Genomic DNA, 21,843 nt, shown 5'->3' with positions numbered 1-21,843 from the left:
GGCAACACCAGGACGGAGGTTATCAAAAACACACGAATCGATTCACCTGCAGGCTTTTAGAAAAACGATTTAGACCGTAAAAGCATGGGGAGCTATGAAATTCAGGGTTCGAGGTAGAGGTTGGACGAATAAACAAGAACGCCGAAAAAAGCTCCCGTGTGGGATCCGAAACGTCCTTTTAGTTTTCTCGCTACATGCTTTTGTATTCTTGGTCGGGGTTCTTTTTGATTCGTCGTGAACAGCTCTAAAGAGGGAAATGTGCCACATTTATTCATTAACGTCTAATGTGGTATTAAATTAGGTTTGACAAGCGTAGCGGCTTCTTCATCGTTTTCTTCTTTACCACATGGAGTGAGCTTGTGGCTCAGGCAAGAGGCTTCACCTTGCACAACTCTCTGCATCCACGAAAAACAATGTCATATGACGTGCTTTCTCGAAACAACGTCAAGCTGCGTGAAGGCATGGTTGGTCTCTTCTGTAGGAAACTGAAGGGACAAGTACATGTTATGGTCTAGGTATAAGCAAAACCAACTTAACCTTTCCTCACTTTCAGGTATTAATTTAATTGTATACATGGAAATTGTCAACAGTGGGTTGTGATTCCGACACGTTAGAATTTGCAGCCAATCGCAGATGGAGTCACATTCCCGTGAGCCTATCGGGGCTGCTTCTATAAGAGAGAGAAATAAGAGGCGGATGGGATTTAAGAAGAAAAGGAGCATCGCGACCGAAACAGGACAGAGAAGAAAGAACACAAGACAAGAGCTGTCGTGAATCTCACCCTTCAATGCGCTGTTCCCTTTCTTGTAAAGTTAGGTTAGGTTGGGTTGGATTCGGGTTGGGTTAGGTAGGGTTATGCTAGGTTAGATGAGGTACTAACTTGTCCAGCTGTAACTCTCACTGCAATCAGGACCGACAAGATGGCGAATCCTACAATGTGATGCAACCTCGCCTTATCTGGCACAGTAAGGTTAAGCTCTGACTCGCCATTACGCATTCGATGTAACGCTCCAGAAGAACTGCAACATGTCCTGTGTGACTGCAGGCGATACGCATCAGAAAGACAGTCTCTGGAGGCGGCATTACACCTCCAACAGGACTCATGCGTTGCACTGCGTCATATGGGCTCATGACAAAGAACCACCTCTGCGTTACACGCCACGAAAGCGCTGTTGACGTTCTTGCGGGCCACGAGCCTTAACGAAACTTTGTAAGCAGTGTAATCTATGTGTGTGTGTGTGTGGATGTATGTGCTGTTATGTGTTTACCAGTGTGTATATGATGCTCATCACTCAGCACACGAAGTAGCATGCCAGGCAAATAGCCAGGCTAACATTTCCAGCATTCACTTAAGGCATCTCTCTTTCTCTGGATTGGTTTACAGTTCTTACATTGTTTCTCTACCCCCATTTTTTCCCTTTGGTTCTCAATACATACAGGTTCCGGGCTCTTCACAGAGGATGCTGCCCTCGCGCGGCTTGAGGTGTGAGTCCTCGCGCTGCCAGGACAGCACGGTCACGTCTTCGGCGGCCGGGTCGTCCTGGGCGCGCACCACGGTGAAGCCGATGTCGTGGTCCTCGGTCTCGTACTCCCAGCACAGGCGCGAGCCGGCCTGCGTCACCGACACCGGCACCTCGTGGCAGCTGCGCCGGTCCACGGACAACGTGGCCGCCGCCGAGCCACCCTGGTCGCCGTTCAGAAGCACGCTGCTGCGGCGCCGGTAGTCGGCCTCCGTGATCGGTCGTGCGATGGTGATCTGCATGAGCAATGACTCTGGTTAAAGAAGGAAAAGAAGAAAGCGGCCAAAGACGATTTTGTTCTTTCCTTTATTTCTATGTTTTCTCTAGTTGTAAATGTGGTGCCAAAGTGTGCCAATTACCTGCACTCCTCAAGCTAGAAAAGAGAGAGATAGAGAGAGACGAGGACAACGAAAGGCAGGGAGGTGAACCAGACGCGCGTCCGGTTTGCTACCCTGTGCTGAGGGAAAGGGAATAGGGGATAAAAAGAAGGAGAGAAACACAACAGTGGCGCTTCTTCCGAGAGTGCGTATCCAACGTCTACGAAGATACACGTGAACACTTTGCGGTGGACGCCGTACATCGAACAGTTCGTCAAGCGGTGCACCATTACTTGAAGGCATATGCTTCTCAAGACTGAACTGAAAACTATACGGCGTGTGTTTGTGCGTGTTTTATGGTAGGTTGGGTGTATTCCTCATAGGTGGCAGTTGTACGACAGTAAGTCGCGTCGGCGATTGCTGTCATACAGATCTCCTTGAGAAACACAGCCCTAAAGACGGGGCTGAGGCGCTCTACGCTAGTACTTTGCCCATGCCTTTGACCAGTGTTTCGTTGTATGTCTTTTGTCCAGGAGTTCTCAAAGTTGCGGTGCATCGAAAAATATCGGATGTTAACAGCGGTCATGGTGCTGCAGGTACTCCAGAGATTTGGCATGAACGATCGTCAGCCCTACCGAGTACAGGAAGTTCTGACCAAATGTTGGGCCTGACAACATCTAGCAGCTATGGTACACATGAACTCTATCGCCGGCCGTTAGTGGTGCAGCAAGTGCGTCATTTATCGGTTATGTGGTATGAAGTCAACCAAAGCGGTTTCAACAAGCCTCGATGTCGTTTGTTGGGTGTTTACTTCAAGAAAGTACATCATTGTTGTCCTAGTTTTGTAGGGGACACAGGATGAGCGCGCAATATTGATATTACCACCGTATCTGCAGCAAAATCTCGGCTGTGTTTACCGCTTAACTAGCGAGTGAAGAAATCCCGATACTGTTGATATGACAGCCAACATATCTTAAGTACTGGTATATTAGAAGCGACCGTCGCTGCGATACTCTTCCTGTGGCCTGCGCGTCCAATAATGCCACGTGCATTTGGCTTCATCTCTAAACTCACTATAATCGGGTACAGCTTTAGCAGTGAGCGGAATTTATTCCTGCTGAAAGACGGATGCACACTAGCGTGCACTAATGGTCGCGCCCTACAGACTAACGCCATGATCCGGACGGCCGGTGACGCCTTCGGAGAACATCGCCGAGTACATGGCGGGAGAGTTTCTTTAATCGCGAAGACGATCGGCTGCGGAGGAAGCCCGGTGTACTTCTGCGGAACAGGCTTTACCCGCTTTATTTTTAGTTGCTTTTATTCAGGGAGTGCATACTAAATCACTTCGGTCACCTGGGCGGGGCCTCCCCTGATTTATTAAGTTGTACCCGACTATAGATAAAAAAAACAAACTTGCAGGCAATCACCGTATGAATCCGTACCTCGCCGCCATCGTTTCACGTCTCAAGGTACAGCGCTTATAAATCGGAACGATTCGCTACAAGTGTATATGCATCGATCTGCATACCACACCAAGTCGTCGCTGTCTAACGCTATGTCACAAGTACTCAACGCAAGTTCTTAACGAGAAGGCAGTGCTACTGAAGGCAAACCTTAGTCGTGAATCTCGCACATGATGCACTGCTACTGCTTCTGTTAGGTCTACCAGGCCGTCCAGTCCTTGAGGCAAAGCGAGAGAATGTCCCTAAATAAATTTTGCATTGACTTGCCGCTTCTGTATGACCAGCCACGCTTAGGTGCTCAAATGTTTCTGCTGAAGCTACTGTCGGTATGTGGCGCAAGCCGTCACAGTGTACATTCAGGGGAAGGGATTGAAGGGTGTAGGTGCGAAATTTAGCGTTATCAGCGTACCTCCCTGCAGCTTCAGCGTGCGCGCACCAGTAACGACAATTGTCACAGACTTTTCACTCACTCACTCGGTTGTTTCGCGTCGCTCAGGTTTGCACCTAAACGGGGACAAGCGTTTGCAAGCTGATGGTAGGTGACGCACCCGTAAGAACAGTCTAAGGCAGTCTTTACGCTGACTTTAGACTTTCTACGTTTTTAGACGCACTTTCAGCTATACTGCGCTTACAGGCAACAGTAGCGACCTATGTGCATGCATTTCCAGTGTACTTCTGAAAAGGACGCGGAAGGAACGTGTACATTCTTTGGCAGGCGAGAAGTGCATGATAGGGAGTATGCAGTGACATTTCATATAGGGTACACACCAAAGCACCTGTGTACTTTTGACAGTGTGTCTCAATAAGTCTGAGGGGTACCTTCGTGGGTATTCATTGAGCAGGAAATCTTAACCGTAGAAGGCATCTGGCCTGGAACTATTCGCTTCGGATAAATTATTTCTGACCACTTCCTATTTGAGCCAGTACGACAGTAAGTGAAGATTGTTGTGGACCGCAGAGTAACCTGCATGCTCCAGGATTTACATTTAGTGAACGGTAGTGCGAACTAGCATAATTCACTATGATGTCTTCGTAACTTATGATCCATTCATTCAAGTGAATTGTTCAGTTTAGGAGGTTACTGTTATGCTTTACTACTAAATGGACAAGCATATTATTGCGAAGCACTTTTGAATCTCGCGCACTTAAACTGAAGCAATATCAGCTTTCCTTCGCTTCAATAAAGTAACCAGAGCGAATTCCTAACTATACAATACTTTCGCAGTTAGTGTCCGCAAGCTCTGCAAACGCGGAATATTTAGCCTAAGATACTAGACTCCGCGCTGTGATTCTCTGAGCTGGTGGTTTGTGCTTGTGCAAATGCATTCATGGATGACGAGGTTGTCTATTACTTCACCGATCAATTCTCATAGAACTTCGTCACTTGTCAGAACATGCCGCTCGAAATTTTTTCACCGGTATGAGGTGCTTTCGTGGAAAGAATAAAATAAAAAAAATGCCCTAAAATACCGAGCAAGCGCCCCTTCACGCCCCCCCCTCCCCTTACGGTGTAGGATAGATCGACAAGATTTGAAGGGGAGCCCTTGCTCGGTCATGTATCGAAATTCAAGATGGCGGCGGATGAGCCGCTAAGAATAAAAAAATGCACACAAGTGCTTCTAATGAAATGCTTTATTGAGTACGCATGCATTCGCTGTTTTCATTCACCCTCGTCGGGCGAATAAAAACAGCGAATGAAACAGTGAATATGGTTGGAGGGGAGCAGATGCCGCATATTTGAAATCTCCCGAAGAAGGGAGGGGGGCGCTTGCTCGGAATTTTACTGCAGATTTTTAAAGAGTATAAAGCCCGACACCGCTTTCCTTGCTCTATTTATCTGTATACGGTTGGTAATACGGTGGAAGAAGAACCCTAGGCTTGATATTGTGCTCACGTGAGCTTCGTTTCAAGCAAAGATCGCGCACATATCTGTGTCCGTTACCCACGAGGCTTTGTAGGTCGCTCTGTCCACATTAAAGTATTTCCCAGCTGTTCTATAAACTTCACCGTTACTAAACGCTGTCTTTCAGGTACCAACAAGTACCGTTGTTGCTGTTGTTGAAAGTGCTGTTACTCGCCAGGCCACCAGTTGCGGTGTCACACTGCTGTAGACTGAAGAGCAATGATGTCAAAGTTCGAAGTAGCAGTAGCTGCCTAGATAGAACTACGATTGCTAACTACAAAGCTCACGGCTGTGAAATATTATAGACGTCATTTTCTCTTCGCAACTAACGCGGAGTTTCGATTATCGTCATACCCTGGATCGTGTACATAGTCATATCAGAATCGCCGCGTATCCGTCCTGGCTTTAAGTATGGGTGATTATTTTCTGTAATGAGCAACGCTGCTTCTGATCCTCGTTGTAGTGAGAAACTTTGTTCGTGTGTTTAGTCAAAGTTTGCGATGCTTGATTAGACGGACGGGGGCACAGAGGTAAGGGGTGGGGACCATCATGGCGTTTGTACTTCATGAAGTCGTTAGATATGTTTATCACTCTCTACGCACGCATTCTACTATATAGAGAGAATATCGGAACATTTGTGGCGTAAATGTGAACGCCAACGTCGGTGGCGCTATCTCCTCCCGCAAAGTAAAGCCACGCGAGTGCAATAGTTCACTTGCAGTGAGAGGCCATGAGTGCTACTGAACACCTTTCTTAAATACCTGACAGCAAAACAATGATGCATTCTTTTCCACTTTTCTTCGCGAGAACTTATGACAACGACCAAAAATTACTGCGAGAAACACCGAACACGTTCCAATAAGCACTAGCCTTGTTTGCTTTGCTGCATTTCTCACGTGAAAGGAATGCGGCCTAATGCTCGCCCATCTCACCTCTCTCTCCCTCCTTCCACGCTCGTGACGTCATAGCCGGCGCCAATCAATCCCGCACCTATCTCCATCTTTTTACTCTGCACATGCGCTTCCTTCTCTCCTTCCTCACTCTTGTTCTAACAGAGCTTCCCTCTGCCCTCTTTGCTCTCCTTCTCACTCTAGCTACCTTTTAACGTGTACGGTAGATCGCCGTCCGCCAATAGCAAAATCCCGGGAAGTAATTCAAAAGAAAGAGCTATCGCTTTAATTTGTTTTGATCGGTTTTTAGCTGCACGAAGTGGCACTTGAGGCCGCTACGAGTGCTTTTGTTGGTGATGTCCATGTCGATAGTTTTCTTGTAAAGTGTGATCTCTCATACCTTCAAGGGCAAGCGAAATCTCTACTGTACGTTTGGAGACTGTTACCAGTGTGGCCGTAATGGTCGCATTGCCAAGTATGACCCGACAGAAAATGACGAACTACATGGTTGTGGTGGCCGTGAGCATGCTTACAGGAACACTAGCCAAGACAAATTGTGTAAAAGGTTGGGGTCGGACCTGAAACATGAACGACCGTGGAAGTCTCGGACGCAGTGCGGAAATGGTCGATCGCGCAGAAAAAGCAAAAAAAAAAAAAAGTCAAGTTCCGCAAAGGGCGTGAGCGTTTTAGAGTTGTTGATCAAAGTGGTTTCTTTCAGCTGTTGTATGGCGAAATAGGCGAGCTGTACGTGTTACAAGGCTGGCCCCAAATCGCGTGTAATCGATACCCCGTTTAACCACCAGCGACTATGCTGCATAGTTCTTAGCCATATTCACCGCCCGAATGCCTTCAGTGCAATGTCATCTTCGTGGAAAATTACTGCGACTGAATGTTGCATTCATGTCGCATAGTCTGCTCTCTTGTTGAAAAATAAAGAAGCAAAACGTAGCGCGTGTAAAAATCAGACCGAGTCAATAAAGCATTCTTGTTGGGTCCAACGACTCGCCAAACTTTCATTCGTTTTTGGTCTTTCATCTTTATTTTCACCTGCCACACAGTTCTCAGTCAAAACGAAAGCGCCTGGCTTGCCAACTCCTTTTTAATATTCCCGCCACAAGCTCTCGGCTGCGTTTTAATTGTTGAAGTCTTTCATTACGTGTTATACGTGCGTACATAAAAGCGCGATAGCTATCGCAGAAAAGTGTTTCTTATTTTAATCACGCTTAGCGGAAAGCTGGGCAGAGTTAATTAAACGATCCTATTCCAAATATTTACATTACAACTTAGCCTGGGATCCAAGCGGCGCGTCACCAGGATCGGCAAATTAACAATGGCTTACGCGCGAAAGAAATGGGACCAAGAGAACAGCAGCATGGCCGTTTCACCGATATAAAGCACACCATTCGAACACATTTCGGCAGACAGAAAATGGAAGAACTACCACATGATTGTACGCAACTGGCCGATAATCTCAAAAGCTTCAGGAGCTCGTTCTGGCGGGATCGAAGATGATTCCAGCGGCACGGGCGCATATGAAAAGTGAGGGTAGAGAAAAGAAATAAATCAGTGCGCAAGGGGCAGATAGCGTGAAATCATCAAAGCGAGAGTCGTAATTAGCGAAGGCGGCCATACAGTGCGTTGCAGACGAAATCAGCTCTTCAGGAAGCGAGAACCGCGAAGGTCTGTCAATGACGTGAACGTAGTGAAGGCGACCCAGGACGGTCATGTAGTCTTAGTTGCGTGTGCCTGATAAAAGCCAAAAGCTTTACATTAATGAAAACAAGCAGATAATGAAGCCAAGTAAGGTATAGGGGGCGTTAATTGTACTGTGTTAAGGGCATTGTAACAATAGTGATATAGATGTGAAGAAAGTAAAGTGGACGAAAAGACAACTTAGTAAAACTGGTTGTTGGGCTAGTTGGTACATGCTTACTGAAATACAAAGAAGACGCATACCATCGAGGAAGAATTTAATACCCGAGGCCCTCCCCGTGTGTGAAGATGCACGCAAGGCCGTATGTCGCCTGCTCGGCTGGCGTGGTGTACGAGATCCCGCTCAGTTGCGGTATAGAGTTTATATCGGCCAAACAGGCCGGTGCATAAACGACAGAATTACGGAGCATGAACTTTCCGTGAAAAATAAACTTTCAGCGCATTTTCCCGTGCATTGCGGTTCCTGCAAGTGTGAGCCTGGGTATTCCAGTGTATCCGTCCTTGGAAAGTAATTATACCCTAGCGCGTGAAATTATGGAAGCGTACTACGTTAAAAATAAGAGAGATACGTGTGTAAGTGACACATCTGTTGTTCTGCGTGGCGGTGAATTTAGTTTTTTTCGAATCTTTTTTTGATTAAGTCGTTTTCGTCATTCTTATCGCGTGTATTTTGACGAGCATGTGAGGTGATGTGCGCGCGCGCATGGTTGCTACGGCTATACTATATGTCGCTGATGTTCTGAGAATAATGTTAGTTGCGAGCGACGCCCTTTCCTGTTCTGTCTTAAATTCTTCCTCGATGGTATGCGTCTTTTTTGTATTTCGAAAAGACAGGTTGCCGCTGGCAGGGACCGCACCTGCCAGCGGCGAGTTGTCTTTTTGTCCACTTTACTTTCCTTCCGAAGGTCGCAGGTTCGGTCCCTGCCAGAACAATCGGAGGCCGAAACTGGAAACATGAGCGTAGAACCACGGCCGCTCGATCAGATCGAGCGGCCGTGGTAGAACTGTTACTCTTTTGGCAAGTTGGTTGTTCATGTCGAGAAATTTACAGCGCAGAAAAAAAAGAATCGTGGGCAAAAATGAACACACGACAGATGGAGTGCTTCGTCTGTCGTACCTTCGCTTTTGCCCGCGTTTTTTTCTGCGCTGTAAATTTCTCTACATGGAAACGTGAACGTCAGTCGTTCTTCTGTCGTATAGACAAACATGGTTGGCAAACCAGGCACCGGGGAGGTGTTACTTGCTTCGTCAATGTAAAACATGCACATGCACGACGCAGACGCCGTATTAGGAGTGAAAACTGCAGCCGAGCACGTGAACAGAATCCATAAGATCGCATTCACATTCCCACTTCAACGCTATATAAGAGCGCCTTGGAGTGCTCTAAGCAGCAGTGCCTCGCGCGGCACCCTTGAAGAATCAGGCTAATGTGTCGCGAGTGCTTTGTTTTTTTTTTTCGTATGGCCGAGCGTACTGCTGGCGGTAAACGTATCCGATCACCGATCATGTTCACAAAATTTCTGCTACGTAAGTATCTATTGTACACTGAAATTGACCGTGCCTGTTCTGGCCGCCTCATTACCACGCCGACTGCTACTTATGAGCGGAGTTTGTCGGAATGCCGGCTACCGAATTAACGCTCTCATGCGAGAGTTCTTCGAATGCAGGACCAAGTGGGGTGTATACGAAAAGTGGCGAAGATCTGTTGTAATGATTTATCAGTGTTTAATCTCGCTTTGTCGCCTCACCTCGGTGGTAAAGAGATCCACAAACATCTAAAATCGCATTTGCGTTGACAAAACTTAGCCGACTTGCCTACAGGTGACATTCCTCTACCGTCTCCATGAACAAGCAGTGGCGTAAAAAAAAAAATGCTGAGCGCCTCGACTTAATATTGGAGAACAGCGTAAAAAGAAATCAGAAGCTGAAGCTAAATAAGAAGTGCTTATAAGTGGAATAGCACCTCAAATGATGTTTGCAGTCACTGCATGCATGCAGTAGCGAAACAGAGTGACAGAAACATTTACCCATGATTAAATTCATCCTTATTACCACTACTGACACCTTCATTATGAGAATGAAACTTTCGTATAATGTCATAGACAGAGACTTGTTTCAAACAATGCCGTTTATCCCTTCCCCGAGATACCATGCTGTTGTCCTGACCAGCAGTACGGGAGGTCCGATTTTCTGCGCATTTATTACGTTATTATAAAGTGCCAAGCGTGCTTTTCATTATTCGCTTGAACGTTCTGCAGCAGCTCGAGCGCTTTAAGAAACGGATGACGTTCTCTATGAAGGGCGCCACTTAGCGCACTTCATCCAGTAGTGGTATTGCGTCAAATGACTTGCGTCACCAAGCGCGTGACTGCGTCATCGATGAGGAAAACTTGGCAGGTTTCTTTGCTCGGCAGCACGAAGCACGTTCGCAAATGCGTCGCCACAAAAAAAAAAGTTTAAATTAAAATCTCCTTACGGCGATTTACGAGTGAACGAGCAGTGCGTTTTACGCACGTTTTGCATGGCACACATTCAACTTATGTCCTGCATAACAAATAGGCGAGACTCTGACTACTAATAAATGTGCCCGCGCTCTTATATAGTACGCCACTTCGAAAAAGCCCTTCCGGGCTAATTTCTCATTCAAATGCGGAGAGATAAAACCCACGATGAAGAAGTTGCGGCCAGTGACCAAATCAAGCTGAAAAACACGCGAGAGCTGTTTTGTGACCCGTACGGGTTCCCTGATCACACTAAAGCAGGCAAGAGGCGTAAGTCGCTTCATTATTATTTTTTAAAAACAAAAATATGACGTAGTGAACGGGTGCAGTCAGAAGGCAGATTTAGATGAGTCCTGTTGACATTGCCGTTCGTCGATTGAATAAATAAGGATTCCAAAAGTAGTCTTGCCTTCGAATTTTTCTCCATAGCGATAATAGCTTTCATAATCATATTACCTGTCTAGACGATCATTGGTCGAACTCTCGACTACAGATTGATTGATTGTTTGATTGATTGATTGATTGAAAAACTTTATGCAATAAATAAGAGAGATAAGGGAGCAGCAAGGGTGGGTCCCTAGTACAGGACTCCAGTGGCCGTTGCTGTACGCTCAGCCTGATCCAAGAGACTCTTCTGGGTCTACAAGTCATCTCGAGCGAGGACGGCCTCCCAAGGCTCCCTGAGTAAGGTGTGTACCAGAGGAGAGTTTATGTTTACTGGCCTAGACATATACTCCCACATAATGTGGGGAAGAAACGGCCGGCCCGCCACCATGGGCATTGACCGGCGTATACCGTTGGCCACATTGCGTGCCATAGACCCAAGATAAAGCTAATGTTAAAAGGGCGTTTTGTCCGTAAGAGAGGCTTGTCAGCCAAGTTGGCACGCATAATTGGCGTGGTATTCCACAATCAGTGAACCACGCTGACTCATTCGCAAATGCCACACGGTCTGTTGTGCAGTTTGTTTTAACCGACGCTTTCACGTCCAGCGACACTCTGTCTTTACATCACTAATATCAATCAGCTCTGTTCCTTAAGACAAGAACACTTTGATGAGTAACTTGTGTTTGTGGGGAGAAGCGAAGCTTATGTCATATAATTTCGGGGAAGCATGCTTCAATATGGGCTTATGCAAGTTCACGTTTAGGACGTGAATCTGTTGTCTTGCTACCTTCGATGCGGATGCATCAACGGCAACGCATTTTTGTTACTCTCAGTATGATGATCACTGTCGTTCTGTAATGGTAGCGTGCACGACCTCCGCAATGTGGCGGGTAAATGCGAGCAAAGATGGCAGTGACACAACCTCCTTGCAAGCTTTGTGTCTATTTGCGTTGGCTCGAAGCACTGAAAACGGTGCCAGGATCGACTCTGAACTGAATGTAAGCATATTTTAGGAAATTTAATGCGGAGGCTTCCGAAGCGGGATGACCTTATTGTTCACCTGAAACACGGAAGATGAGGCCATCGCTCCCATGCACCACGCCTCAGTTAGCTACCCATGGTGTGCATAAGGCAAGGAGCTATTCGAATACCCCAATTATGCACAAAAAATTATTCACGAACAAGGATCTCCAGATACAAATATCAAGTGAACCTCGCGCTCGAAGCAATGGAAACATCCGGTGCGAGCTCCCCTGCAAATGTGACGTGCCGTTCCCCATTTTCGTTGAGCGGAGCTAATTGCAGTGTGGTAAATAATCCAAGAAGAAAAATGAGAGCTTTGATTGTCGTGTTCGCGTTTTTTACTTATTGTTGTCCGAGCCTTCGTCATTTTTTTTTAACTTTCCTATCTTCTTTCCCCTTTCTCTCCTCCCATCTTCCTTTTCTCTATTTCTTCTCTCCTCAAGAAAGAGTAGGCAGGTGTTGTGCCACTCTAAGTGGCAGTTGTCAGCCTTTCTCTGTCACTTTTTCCTGTGTGCTTGTGTGCACACATCAAGTAATAGTAATAACGGCGTTTGTATGCACACATCAAACAATAATAATAACAGCACTTCGACGCTACAGAATGCCAATTTTGCGGTGCTGGCAACTAAGCCTATGTAGCTTGCCAAGGCGCGAATACCGATGAGTGGGGCACAGCGAGCGCAATGGCAGCTGTGAGGCCGGCCGGCCGGCCGGCATAAAGGCCACCAGAATTGGTGGTCTAGTGGTTGTGGTACTCGACTGCTGACCCGAAAGTCGCGGGATCGAATCCCGGCCGCGGCGGCCACATTTTAGATGGAGGCAAAGACGCTCAAGACCCGTGTACTTAGATTTAGGAGCACGTTAAAGAAGCCCAGTTGGTCGAAATTTCCGGAGCCCTGCACTACGACGTCCTTCATAATCATATCGTGGTTTCGGGATGGTAAAACCCCAACAATTATTATAAACAAACAATTAGAAAGGCGAACAATGTATATACTCACATGTGTCGAGCAGAATGGGTCGCCGGTAACCTCGTCGACGCAGTTTCCGCCCCACTGCTTGGGTAGCTGGTCGGCATCCACGTACTTCAGGATCTCTTCCTTCCAGTTGTCGCCTGCGCGCCGCCACAAACACACGCTTAGTTGCCGAGACACCGTGAGTGCTCGTGCGTCCTTGTTTTAGTCTAGCGAGAAACGTTTGTCCGTTTTGTACGACGGAGGTGGCGCAGAAAGAACGAAAGCAGAACGCTGGCAAATCGCTGTCACAAGGGTTGTCGCGTCTACACGCGTTCTTAGGCACTAGGGAACGAACAACACCAGCATGCAATGCAGAGACAATGTCGCCAATGCAGGGGGAATGCAGAGTGTTGTTAGCCTGGCACCAACAGCCAGGCTCGTTTAACAAGAACAAAACCATCACCACCAGTTGTGAACGCGAGCGCGTCTTTCTAGATGCGACTCTGCCATGATGGTGACCTATTTCCTCCAAGGCAACCTGTCTCTTTTTGTCTCGGTTGGCGTACTCTGGTCTCATTTCAATATGAAAACATTCAGAGAGAGAGAGAGAGAGAGAGAGAAGCAGGGAAAGACAGGGAGGTTAACCAGACGCACGTCCGGTTTGCTACCCTGCACTGGGGGAGAGGGATGCAGGGACAAAAAGAGACAGAAAGAGAGAGAGAGGTTCAGAGAAAAACATTCAGCCTTTGCCGTACTCATTTGTTTCTTTTCTGCATGACCAATGTTTGTTAATGAACATAGTCTTCATTGACTTTAATAATGGCCTTGATTAAAATGAACGAAACAGTTTGACATTATGAAGTGGCGCTTGCCTTTTCCGAGGACGTGGACTTTCGTGAGCGTGTTTCCCGTCAGCAGGGGCTTGATCAGGTTGAACAGGACGGAGAACAGGGATGGAACTGGAAGCGGGAGAAAAAAAAATATATAAGAAATAAGTGGAGCGTACAGACATTGTCGACACGACGTAGACGTCGAACTGGAACGCAAGCCCAATCTTGTAATTTTCAATATAAACGTGAGTGCAATAAACGACATGAAATAAGGGCGCCTAGTGCTGAATTGTGTTCCCTGAGAGGGATATGCCAGCATGGCTAAATTTTGGCCAACGCTACGGCTTTCTTCGTTCGGCCACGGCTAAGCATTACGTCGTCGTCGTCTTTGATATTTCCGCATCCTAGATTGCACAGCTTCTATGCATGGCCCAATTATACGGTGGAGCACAGTAGCTATGCTACACCGCAGGTGTGCCTACATACTGCCTCGTCCCCTTCTGCTGTGTAATTGGTGCTGGCAGTGACTGATCTAATTAAGCTAGCGCCATCGGCACACGCACGTAGAAATGCTGGTTCTAATGTACTTTGCCGCACCTAGTCTACATGCTGACGTACTTAGTCTAACGTACTTAGCCTTCTGTCGATGTTTTGTATGCACCTGGCCGCCTCACACTAAACGCATCGTTTCGCCTGAAATTAACAAAAAAAAAAGGCAGCATTGGGATTGCCCACATTCAAGGGAGAAAGAGAGAGACCACTTAGATAGAGCCTAATGCTAATGAGAGCCTTTTGTTTCTTGCTATATGCATATAGTATATTCGTCTCGAGCTAGAAACGTTGCGGAATCACGGTAAGAGATACGCCTTGCATTAAACACCCTTAGTAAACAGCACGTGTGTTTCGCCTTCCACGCGTGGCACGATTTCCACACGAACTGGCCTGATCAACACGAATCTCGGCTGGCTCTCCTTTTGGCTTGTGTTTAGAGTCAGGATAAGAAAAATCACCGACGATTACGATACTGCCTAATGGGAATTCTGAGCGCAGCTTCCTTTTGGAGCAACACTAACTGTGCTTGAAGTTTTGGCTGAGCACTTTGCAGTGGGTGGGAAGCATTAAACCACACACTCGTTGCGCAATTAGCCTTGTGTGACGACTGTTTGTTATTTTACTCTTCTGCCACGCTATATTACATAGGTTAACACGATTCCTTGCCCGACATGAGGCCTGTATAGGGCCTTTTGCAAATGAGTTCCAAGCACCAGCGTGACTCTGTGGTAGAATACTCGACTGCCACGCAGAGGGCCCGTGTTCAATTCCCATTCGATCCTGGGTATTTTTTTTTTCCTCATTTTATCTTTTCATGTCTATCGGTTACGCCACCGATGGCGATGGCAACGGCGACACCGCTCAGCGCAGGAACGGGCGCCTAAGAGCTGCGCTCTAAAAAAAAAAAAACGAAAAAAAAATCCACACATGTCTGAAGAAGTATCAAGTGCCAACAAATATGTACTACACCAAGAACAATGACGTTATTGAGGAAGTTCCGACGCTGTTCGCAAGTCCTACAGGCGTCAATACTGTAATCTAGTGATCTATATACGCTTTGTCATATTTCCGATGTATTTGCACGCCATTTACGAAGCAGGACCTTAGTGCTTCTTTACTCTTCAGTGTATCCAGTTCCTGCTCCTGTAGTGCTGCGCCGACTATTCGCTGTCTACATGCCCTGACCATCAGTCGTTGCAGTCGAGGCATTGCAACGTTTGTTGTATTCGGCATATTTCTTCGTTACACAGGATGTCATATGCACCCATTAAGAAGCTAAGCAAGGTCTGCCCAATACACAGTACGCACGTTACTGTACACTAATGCCCGTGACAAGCGGGCAAGTTACGTGAACTTACGGGGAGTACGCTTCGGACCAGGCACGTAGACAAAGGGAGGCCCAGCAGCCCCCCCCCCCTCCGCGAAATTTGTCCAGTCGGCCATTAACGCAAGCGTAGAAGTAGGAAAGAGTTCCTTTCGAACAATTAGGCCTTGCGCCCCCCCCCCCTCCCCATCCCCACCCCTCCGAAAAAAATCCTGGCTACGTGCCTGCTTCGGATGATGAGTAACACTTTAGGGTACGCGGTGCTAAACGGGAAAACACAGCGCACTTGTAGTAAAGAAGAAATGGCAACAGAGTGCCAGCGTTTTTTTCGAAGCTGTTCCGGAGTATACTCTTCTGCGAGTGGCACTCCGCTCGAGTCATTTAGATTTGGTAAAGCGCACTTTAACTAAAGTGTTCTCCCGTAAGTACGCTTAATTTGCCAGCTTGACACGGGTGTTAGCCTGTCTGGTGCAATTCCGTCTCTTTAATGAGGTTTATTTAAACGTTTCGCTACGTCGGAGCGGAACACTTTTATACTGACTACCATATACCCATGCTTCTCTACCCTGTGCCGGTTTTACTGCACCGAGCCCGCTGTGTATTACGAGCCTGTGCCTCTTCGATAAACGCTACGCCATTAGACGTGCCCGCAGCCGAACGAGAACCGTCATGGTATTCCCCCGCATAACTTCGCGGTAAAGAAAATTCTAGCTACGGCTGGCATTAGCCGAACTACGCTTCGAGAAAGTGTATACCTCCCGGCCGCGTACGACGCGTACCTCGTTCAGACAGGTTCCAGCTAAGCTAACCAAGGAAGATTTTTATCGAGCCCAAACTGACACCCCGCGTTCCCCTCGTTCTATGGCTGGCGGGCGCGACTTGCAGACCGGCCGACCTTGACTCTGATGTTTTGACGGCGCCCCGACATGGCAGCCGCCTCAGACGACGTGGCTCCCGTCCGCGGGCGCGCGTAGATCACCCGTGCTCGATGACTATATTACGCGCCGATGGCGACGGCTTGAGATTCACTGCATGCATAAGCGATCCTTTGCGCAATCGAACCTTGCGGTCGTCAATGGCGCGCTATGGAGCCGGGATGCGCGCGTGCACAACACTAAATAAATGCTTTCGAGAGCTCCCGCTGCTGCATCCGTGAAGGAGAAACACCGCTTCAAGAAGGGACTGCCGCCTTCGTCGCCGATTATACGAAAAATGTCGACACCAGTCGAGCTTTCACGCACGTTAAACTGTCGGGCTAGTTCAGTGCAGTGTGCTTGTGACTGTTTCTTATTTCAATTTCGCTGCCGGCAATGACTTTAACCGCAGAGTGTGACTCGGTTCTCGACCAGAATATTATAAAACTTATTCCGTATATTGCTGTGGGCTTGGGATACATGCAGCTACCGAAACTTCCGCGCTTTATCGACATCAATTTGACTATGGAAGAGGTGTTGACTCGGTCCAGTGCGAAGCATGTCGAGGTGGCCCAGTGCCTTTTGCTGTCGAGCAGGGACGTAGCCAGAAATTATTTTTTTTTCGGGGGGGGGGGGGGTTCAACCATACTTTATGTATGTTCGTGCGTGCGTTTGTATGTGCGCATGTATATATACGCAAACAAAATTGAAAAATCTCGGGGAGGGGGGGGTTGAACCCCCCCCCCCCCCGGCTACGCCCCTGAATGACAGACGCACACTGACAAGGGTATACACGGAATACGAAATCTTGCACACTTAGCTTTGTGTGAGCATTAAGAATCCCATCGTAGTCAAGATTTGCTCGGGGCCTTCAAATGACGCAGAGCGTAGCCGCCCGTCCTTTGGAGAAGTCGACAGCCGGCCAATTATTGAGCGTTGGTTTTGATTTTGAAATGGACATCGTATAGTTACCGTAAGGCCCTTCGCTAATTAGCTAGTTCTTGATATCTTTCGCACTATTCATTCATTCATTCATTTATTCATGCACAAATCTGAATTTACAAGAGTCCTTGAAGCCCGGTCTTCTCAGGCCGAGGCGGGCCGCGTCCACGTCGGCACCGTCAGGCCGAGCCTTATGACTACTATGAAGTAGTCATAACGAGACATGCGGTGCGTTTATACTATCGAATTCAACTTCGGCCAACACTTAGGGCAAGGTGGGGCAAAATGCGACATTTTGACTTTTCCGCCCTCTACAGCTAATACAAAAAGTACCTTTTCTTTGTTTCCCTATTTCAGCGATAGGTGCCCGTAGATTTCGACGCTTTTTGTGTCAAAGTTGATGATTGCTCACAGCGTTCGCGCGGGAAAAATTGTGCGGCTGATGTCAGTGTGCTCGTGACCCGCCAAAAAAGGGCAAAATTCTGCTCGGCCAAATTTTCGGATCCGTGCATGAAGCTACTGCGGCATCAGTACAACAATGCTGCCAGGATTCGATCCCGCGACCTTCGGGTCTGCAGTCAAGCACTATAACCACTAGACCATCGCGGTGGGTGGCGCCACGATTATCACCACCACCACCACCAGCAACACCATATAGATCAGTAATGTGCGGTATTATCAGCCGATCAAAATGTCGGGGCTACATTTATATCAACGTTAACGTTTAGCCATGGATGCCTTGATAAACAACCGATATGGCGACCATAGGGTGTCATTAATCTGCTTTTAGAATGATGGGTTTGGTCAAACGCTTTAGCTGGCTTCAAGTGCATGTGAGCTATGAGCGTGATGTAATGTATGTACTGTAAGGGATTAACTATAGAAGTCACGCGGTCTCGAGGTGCGCTATTCCTTCAGTCCTACCCAGTACCAGTGATTAAGCCGATGAATGAGCTAATCAAAGTGGTATCTGAAATGGCGGTCGATAGAGAAGACTACTTATTTTATCTGCGTATCATCTGTGACGCGAGGACAGTTGCGGATAAAATTCGGTTCAACTGGCTTGGTTATACGCGTACACGAAGCGCATATTAGTTAAAACAAACTAGACGTGACAGCACCTTCAGTTTATTTTACCGAGATGCCTGGTGAAATTGCGTCAAATTTCGTAATCTTCTCGGTTAAGTGTTTGGCGCATAGGGGTGGCAGGACACACTAAGGGAGGATCTCCATAAATGAAGCAATATGACCTGGGATAAACTATTTACGTAGGCGCAATGACAACCACTCTTGCTTACCATTGATGACGAAGGCTTGATGTAACCGCTCTGGGTAGTTGGCCTCGTACATTCGAATAAATGCGGACACTGCGCTCACAGCTGGAAAGGAGGAAAAATTACGTGCAATGACTATAAGGTACCGTTCATAAAAATAATTATAGAACATGAATTAAAAAAAGAAGAATGTGAGGAAGCCACGTCCAAAAACATTATCAAGTCCCTAGGTGTTGCTTTAATCATTAATCTACTTATAGCACTTGAATTTGCCTGTACACCAGCCGTACGGTGCTTTTCGCCGTCTATCTAAACAGGTGATTTCGTTAACTTTGTTCATCTTTAAAAACTAATGCCTTGACATTGCTTTAGAGCATTGCTTTAGAGCCGCGTTGACCAGGTTTTTGACCAGAAAGACACGGCGTCATAGATAAGGAGGCAGGCAGTGTATTACGCGCCGCGCAGTTCTTCGTCAGTTGTCCGTGGCCATTGAAACAAGCTCAATGTATCTCGCAGTTATACGACGCTAAATCACCGCCCGCATAAACGCAAGTGCTTGTGAACGGGACTGAAAGGTACAAACCATTGTAACAGGCGTATATCTTCAGCTGTAAGGAAGCTGGTATAATTCAGCATGAAAATTATTCAGCGCGCACACAAGAATCAAATACTTAAAAGACGACGACTTAAAAGCGCTGACTCAGAACTCAGTTTCATCGGTGAAAAGGAAGTACACACATATTATACATACCCAGGCTAACTCAAAAGATAATCTGAAAGATAATGCGAAAAATGCGCGAAATATTCTTATTCATTTAAGCCTTTGTTTGTTGTGCGCGCTGGAAACCTTTCTTAAATAATTACCGCAAACTCGCCCACTTTTTGTTACTTCTACACGTACTCGTATTTATGGCCGTGGATCTCGGCTAACTCGGCAGTAGATTTTATATGAAAAATAAAACAAACAAAAAAAGAAAATCAGCCAGTTTCACGCCGTGAAAACCGTCGCACAGCAAAGCTGTAATGATGATGCTGATTATGACTCGGTACAAAAAGTCATCATCATCACGATCATTCCGTTTTGTTTATTTACTTATTTATTCACCCTTGATCACGTGGCCTGCGTGACTAACTACTACTACTACTACTACTACTACTACTACTACTACTACTACTTCTACTACTAGTACTATTACTACTACTACTACGACTACGACGACGACGGCACAGGGTAGAATAAGACAACTTCGCCGTAGAAACAAAACAAAACAATAAACTTCCTTGCCTTCGGCGGTGAGGGCTTGCAGCATGGAGAAGTTGTCGAAGTCGAAGATCACTACCTGCGTCTCCACGACCTTTCCCAACTGTGAGCGTGAAAGGAGAGAGAGAGAGAGAGAGAAAGAGAGAGAGGTAAGAAAAGAACAAGGAGATATTGTTACAGGCGCTAGTCTTTAACGTTATTCATCTAGGTTGTCGACGGTGATTACTGTACAACAAGGTTTTTTTTCACGAACACTTCGTCGAGATGAAAGCGACATCGCGCTCGAGCGATGGTGAGCAGAGTCGAGAGGTCAAGAGTCCCCTTTGCATTTGCACCGAAGGCATTCAAAGAAGCCGCAGAATGCATAAGAAAGCAGAGATGAATCACACGCTACATCGTGCGTGACGGCGCACGGCACGGTAGCTGGACTTTACGAAGTGCTTTCAGGAGCTAACAGAAGCACGTGAAAAACAACGCGCGCTCTGGTGACCCGTAGAGCATGAGAAACGGCAAAGGAAAATCCGTTGACAAAGGAAAGTCCTTGGGGAGGTCCCCCCCCCCCTCCCCTGGCTTCAATCTACAGAGGACTCCACATCTATGTCAGCAGAGGTGAAATGCCGAGGGGAATCTCTTAACAAATAAAATCTGTCGGATCTCCGAATTCCACAGTATACCATGCCAACAAGCACAACGTGCAACTTCGCACATAGTTATGCACTTAATAAGTGTATATCTCGTGAAATAAACTTCAAAGCAGTCGACTGTCTCGTTTCGGAATACTGGCGTTGATTAGACAATTTAGCTACTCGCGTTTAAGCCAATTTGGCACAAAGGAAGCCACCAACGACAACCCTGTTTAGCAGCTGGTGGAGTCGCTGGTGGGTGCTGCGGCGAACGCGTTATGGGACGCTGTGTTTATGATGGATTGATTTTTTGAGGTTAGCCTCTGGACGCTGCCCGCACAACTGTTCAATTCGCAGGCGAAATAGCTTATTCCCTTGGTACATATGTTCACCGATTCTGCTGCGTAAGTAAGACGTAGGGGCTACGTGATTATCCAATAGCTCTAAGAACTTTTATTAAAAAGCACGATTACGTTACTAGAGCAGCCCAGTTGGTATGTAGGCATTCAGCTATAATAGTTAAGAAAAAAAAACGATACGTTTATACGTTTATTTAAGTTATCGCGTGCATCGAAAAAGGTATAGTCACTTGACAGAAACTTTTACTACGTGATTACAATATCCCGGAGCATTCACTATGTCAGATTTTGCGAAGAACAGGAAAACTCTAGGAAAACCAGGCTCGTTTCCTTCCGAAAAGATCCCTACTTGTTAGAGAGAAATACCTCCCGTGAAACTAGAAAAGGGGTTGGATGAGGGGGCACAGTTATTGTTGATTTGATTACTCAAGCTCTTACAGTTCCAAAAGCCTTCAAAATATCTGATAGTTTGCCACAAAAGCCAAGAAATGCGGGATACTCGAACCCATCAGGGCACTTCGTACAAGCTCAATAACCAACCGAAGTCCAAATGTTATAACTATTAGCGGAAAGAAGCATATAGCGGCAGCTGTTGCATTTCTTTAACATCGGCACTGCACAACTTCATTGCCTATCACACATGCGGCGACATCACACTGCTGTAGAAAGCTGAATGCATTGTTGGCCAAGGCAGTTGTAGAATATGCGTCTAATTTCGTCTTCGCGAAAGCATTCTTTGATGTAGTACGGCGATGCGACAAGAGTAACTGCTTTCTGTTCACTAGTTGTGGAGGCCTAGAAACCTCGCACGATTTCACCTCAGACGCAGCTAGATATATGTTTCAACAGCGGAACTGTTAAAGCCGGGCTAAGGTGTGATTAATGGACTGGAAAAACGAGTTAGCGGCTATGCGCCACAGGAATCGGGCAAGCCCCACTACAGAGTACAAGCACTTATGGGAACCATGTGAATGCGTTGCTGGTGGGAAACGGAAGTGAGGTTGAGGAGGAGGGAAAGAGGACGAAGCATTGCATAGCCTTGTTTAGTATAGTGTAGCAAGGTGGTGGGAAAGGGAAGTGAAGGTGAG

General features: G+C 46.9%; 1 protein-coding gene across 1 annotated transcript in view; it reads right to left on the bottom strand.

Annotated features, from left to right (window-relative positions):
- Positions 1-21,843, bottom strand: part of LOC119390227 (SEC14-like protein 2) — a 70,391-nt gene that overhangs the window by 2,505 nt on the left and 46,043 nt on the right. Inside the window, exons 7-11 of the mRNA XM_037657793.2 lie at positions 19,798-19,876; positions 18,537-18,617; positions 13,549-13,635; positions 12,722-12,834; positions 1,438-1,756 (exon numbers count right to left, since the gene is read on the bottom strand). Of these exons, the coding sequence (XP_037513721.1) occupies positions 1,438-1,756; positions 12,722-12,834; positions 13,549-13,635; positions 18,537-18,617; positions 19,798-19,876 (679 nt within the window). The remainder of the gene's footprint in view (positions 1-1,437; positions 1,757-12,721; positions 12,835-13,548; positions 13,636-18,536; positions 18,618-19,797; positions 19,877-21,843) is intronic.

Source organism: Rhipicephalus sanguineus, chromosome 4 (genome assembly GCF_013339695.2).
Source record: "Rhipicephalus sanguineus isolate Rsan-2018 chromosome 4, BIME_Rsan_1.4, whole genome shotgun sequence".
Taxonomy (NCBI): Eukaryota; Metazoa; Arthropoda; class Arachnida; order Ixodida; family Ixodidae; genus Rhipicephalus; species Rhipicephalus sanguineus.
This window is presented reverse-complemented; position numbering and strand designations above follow the sequence as displayed.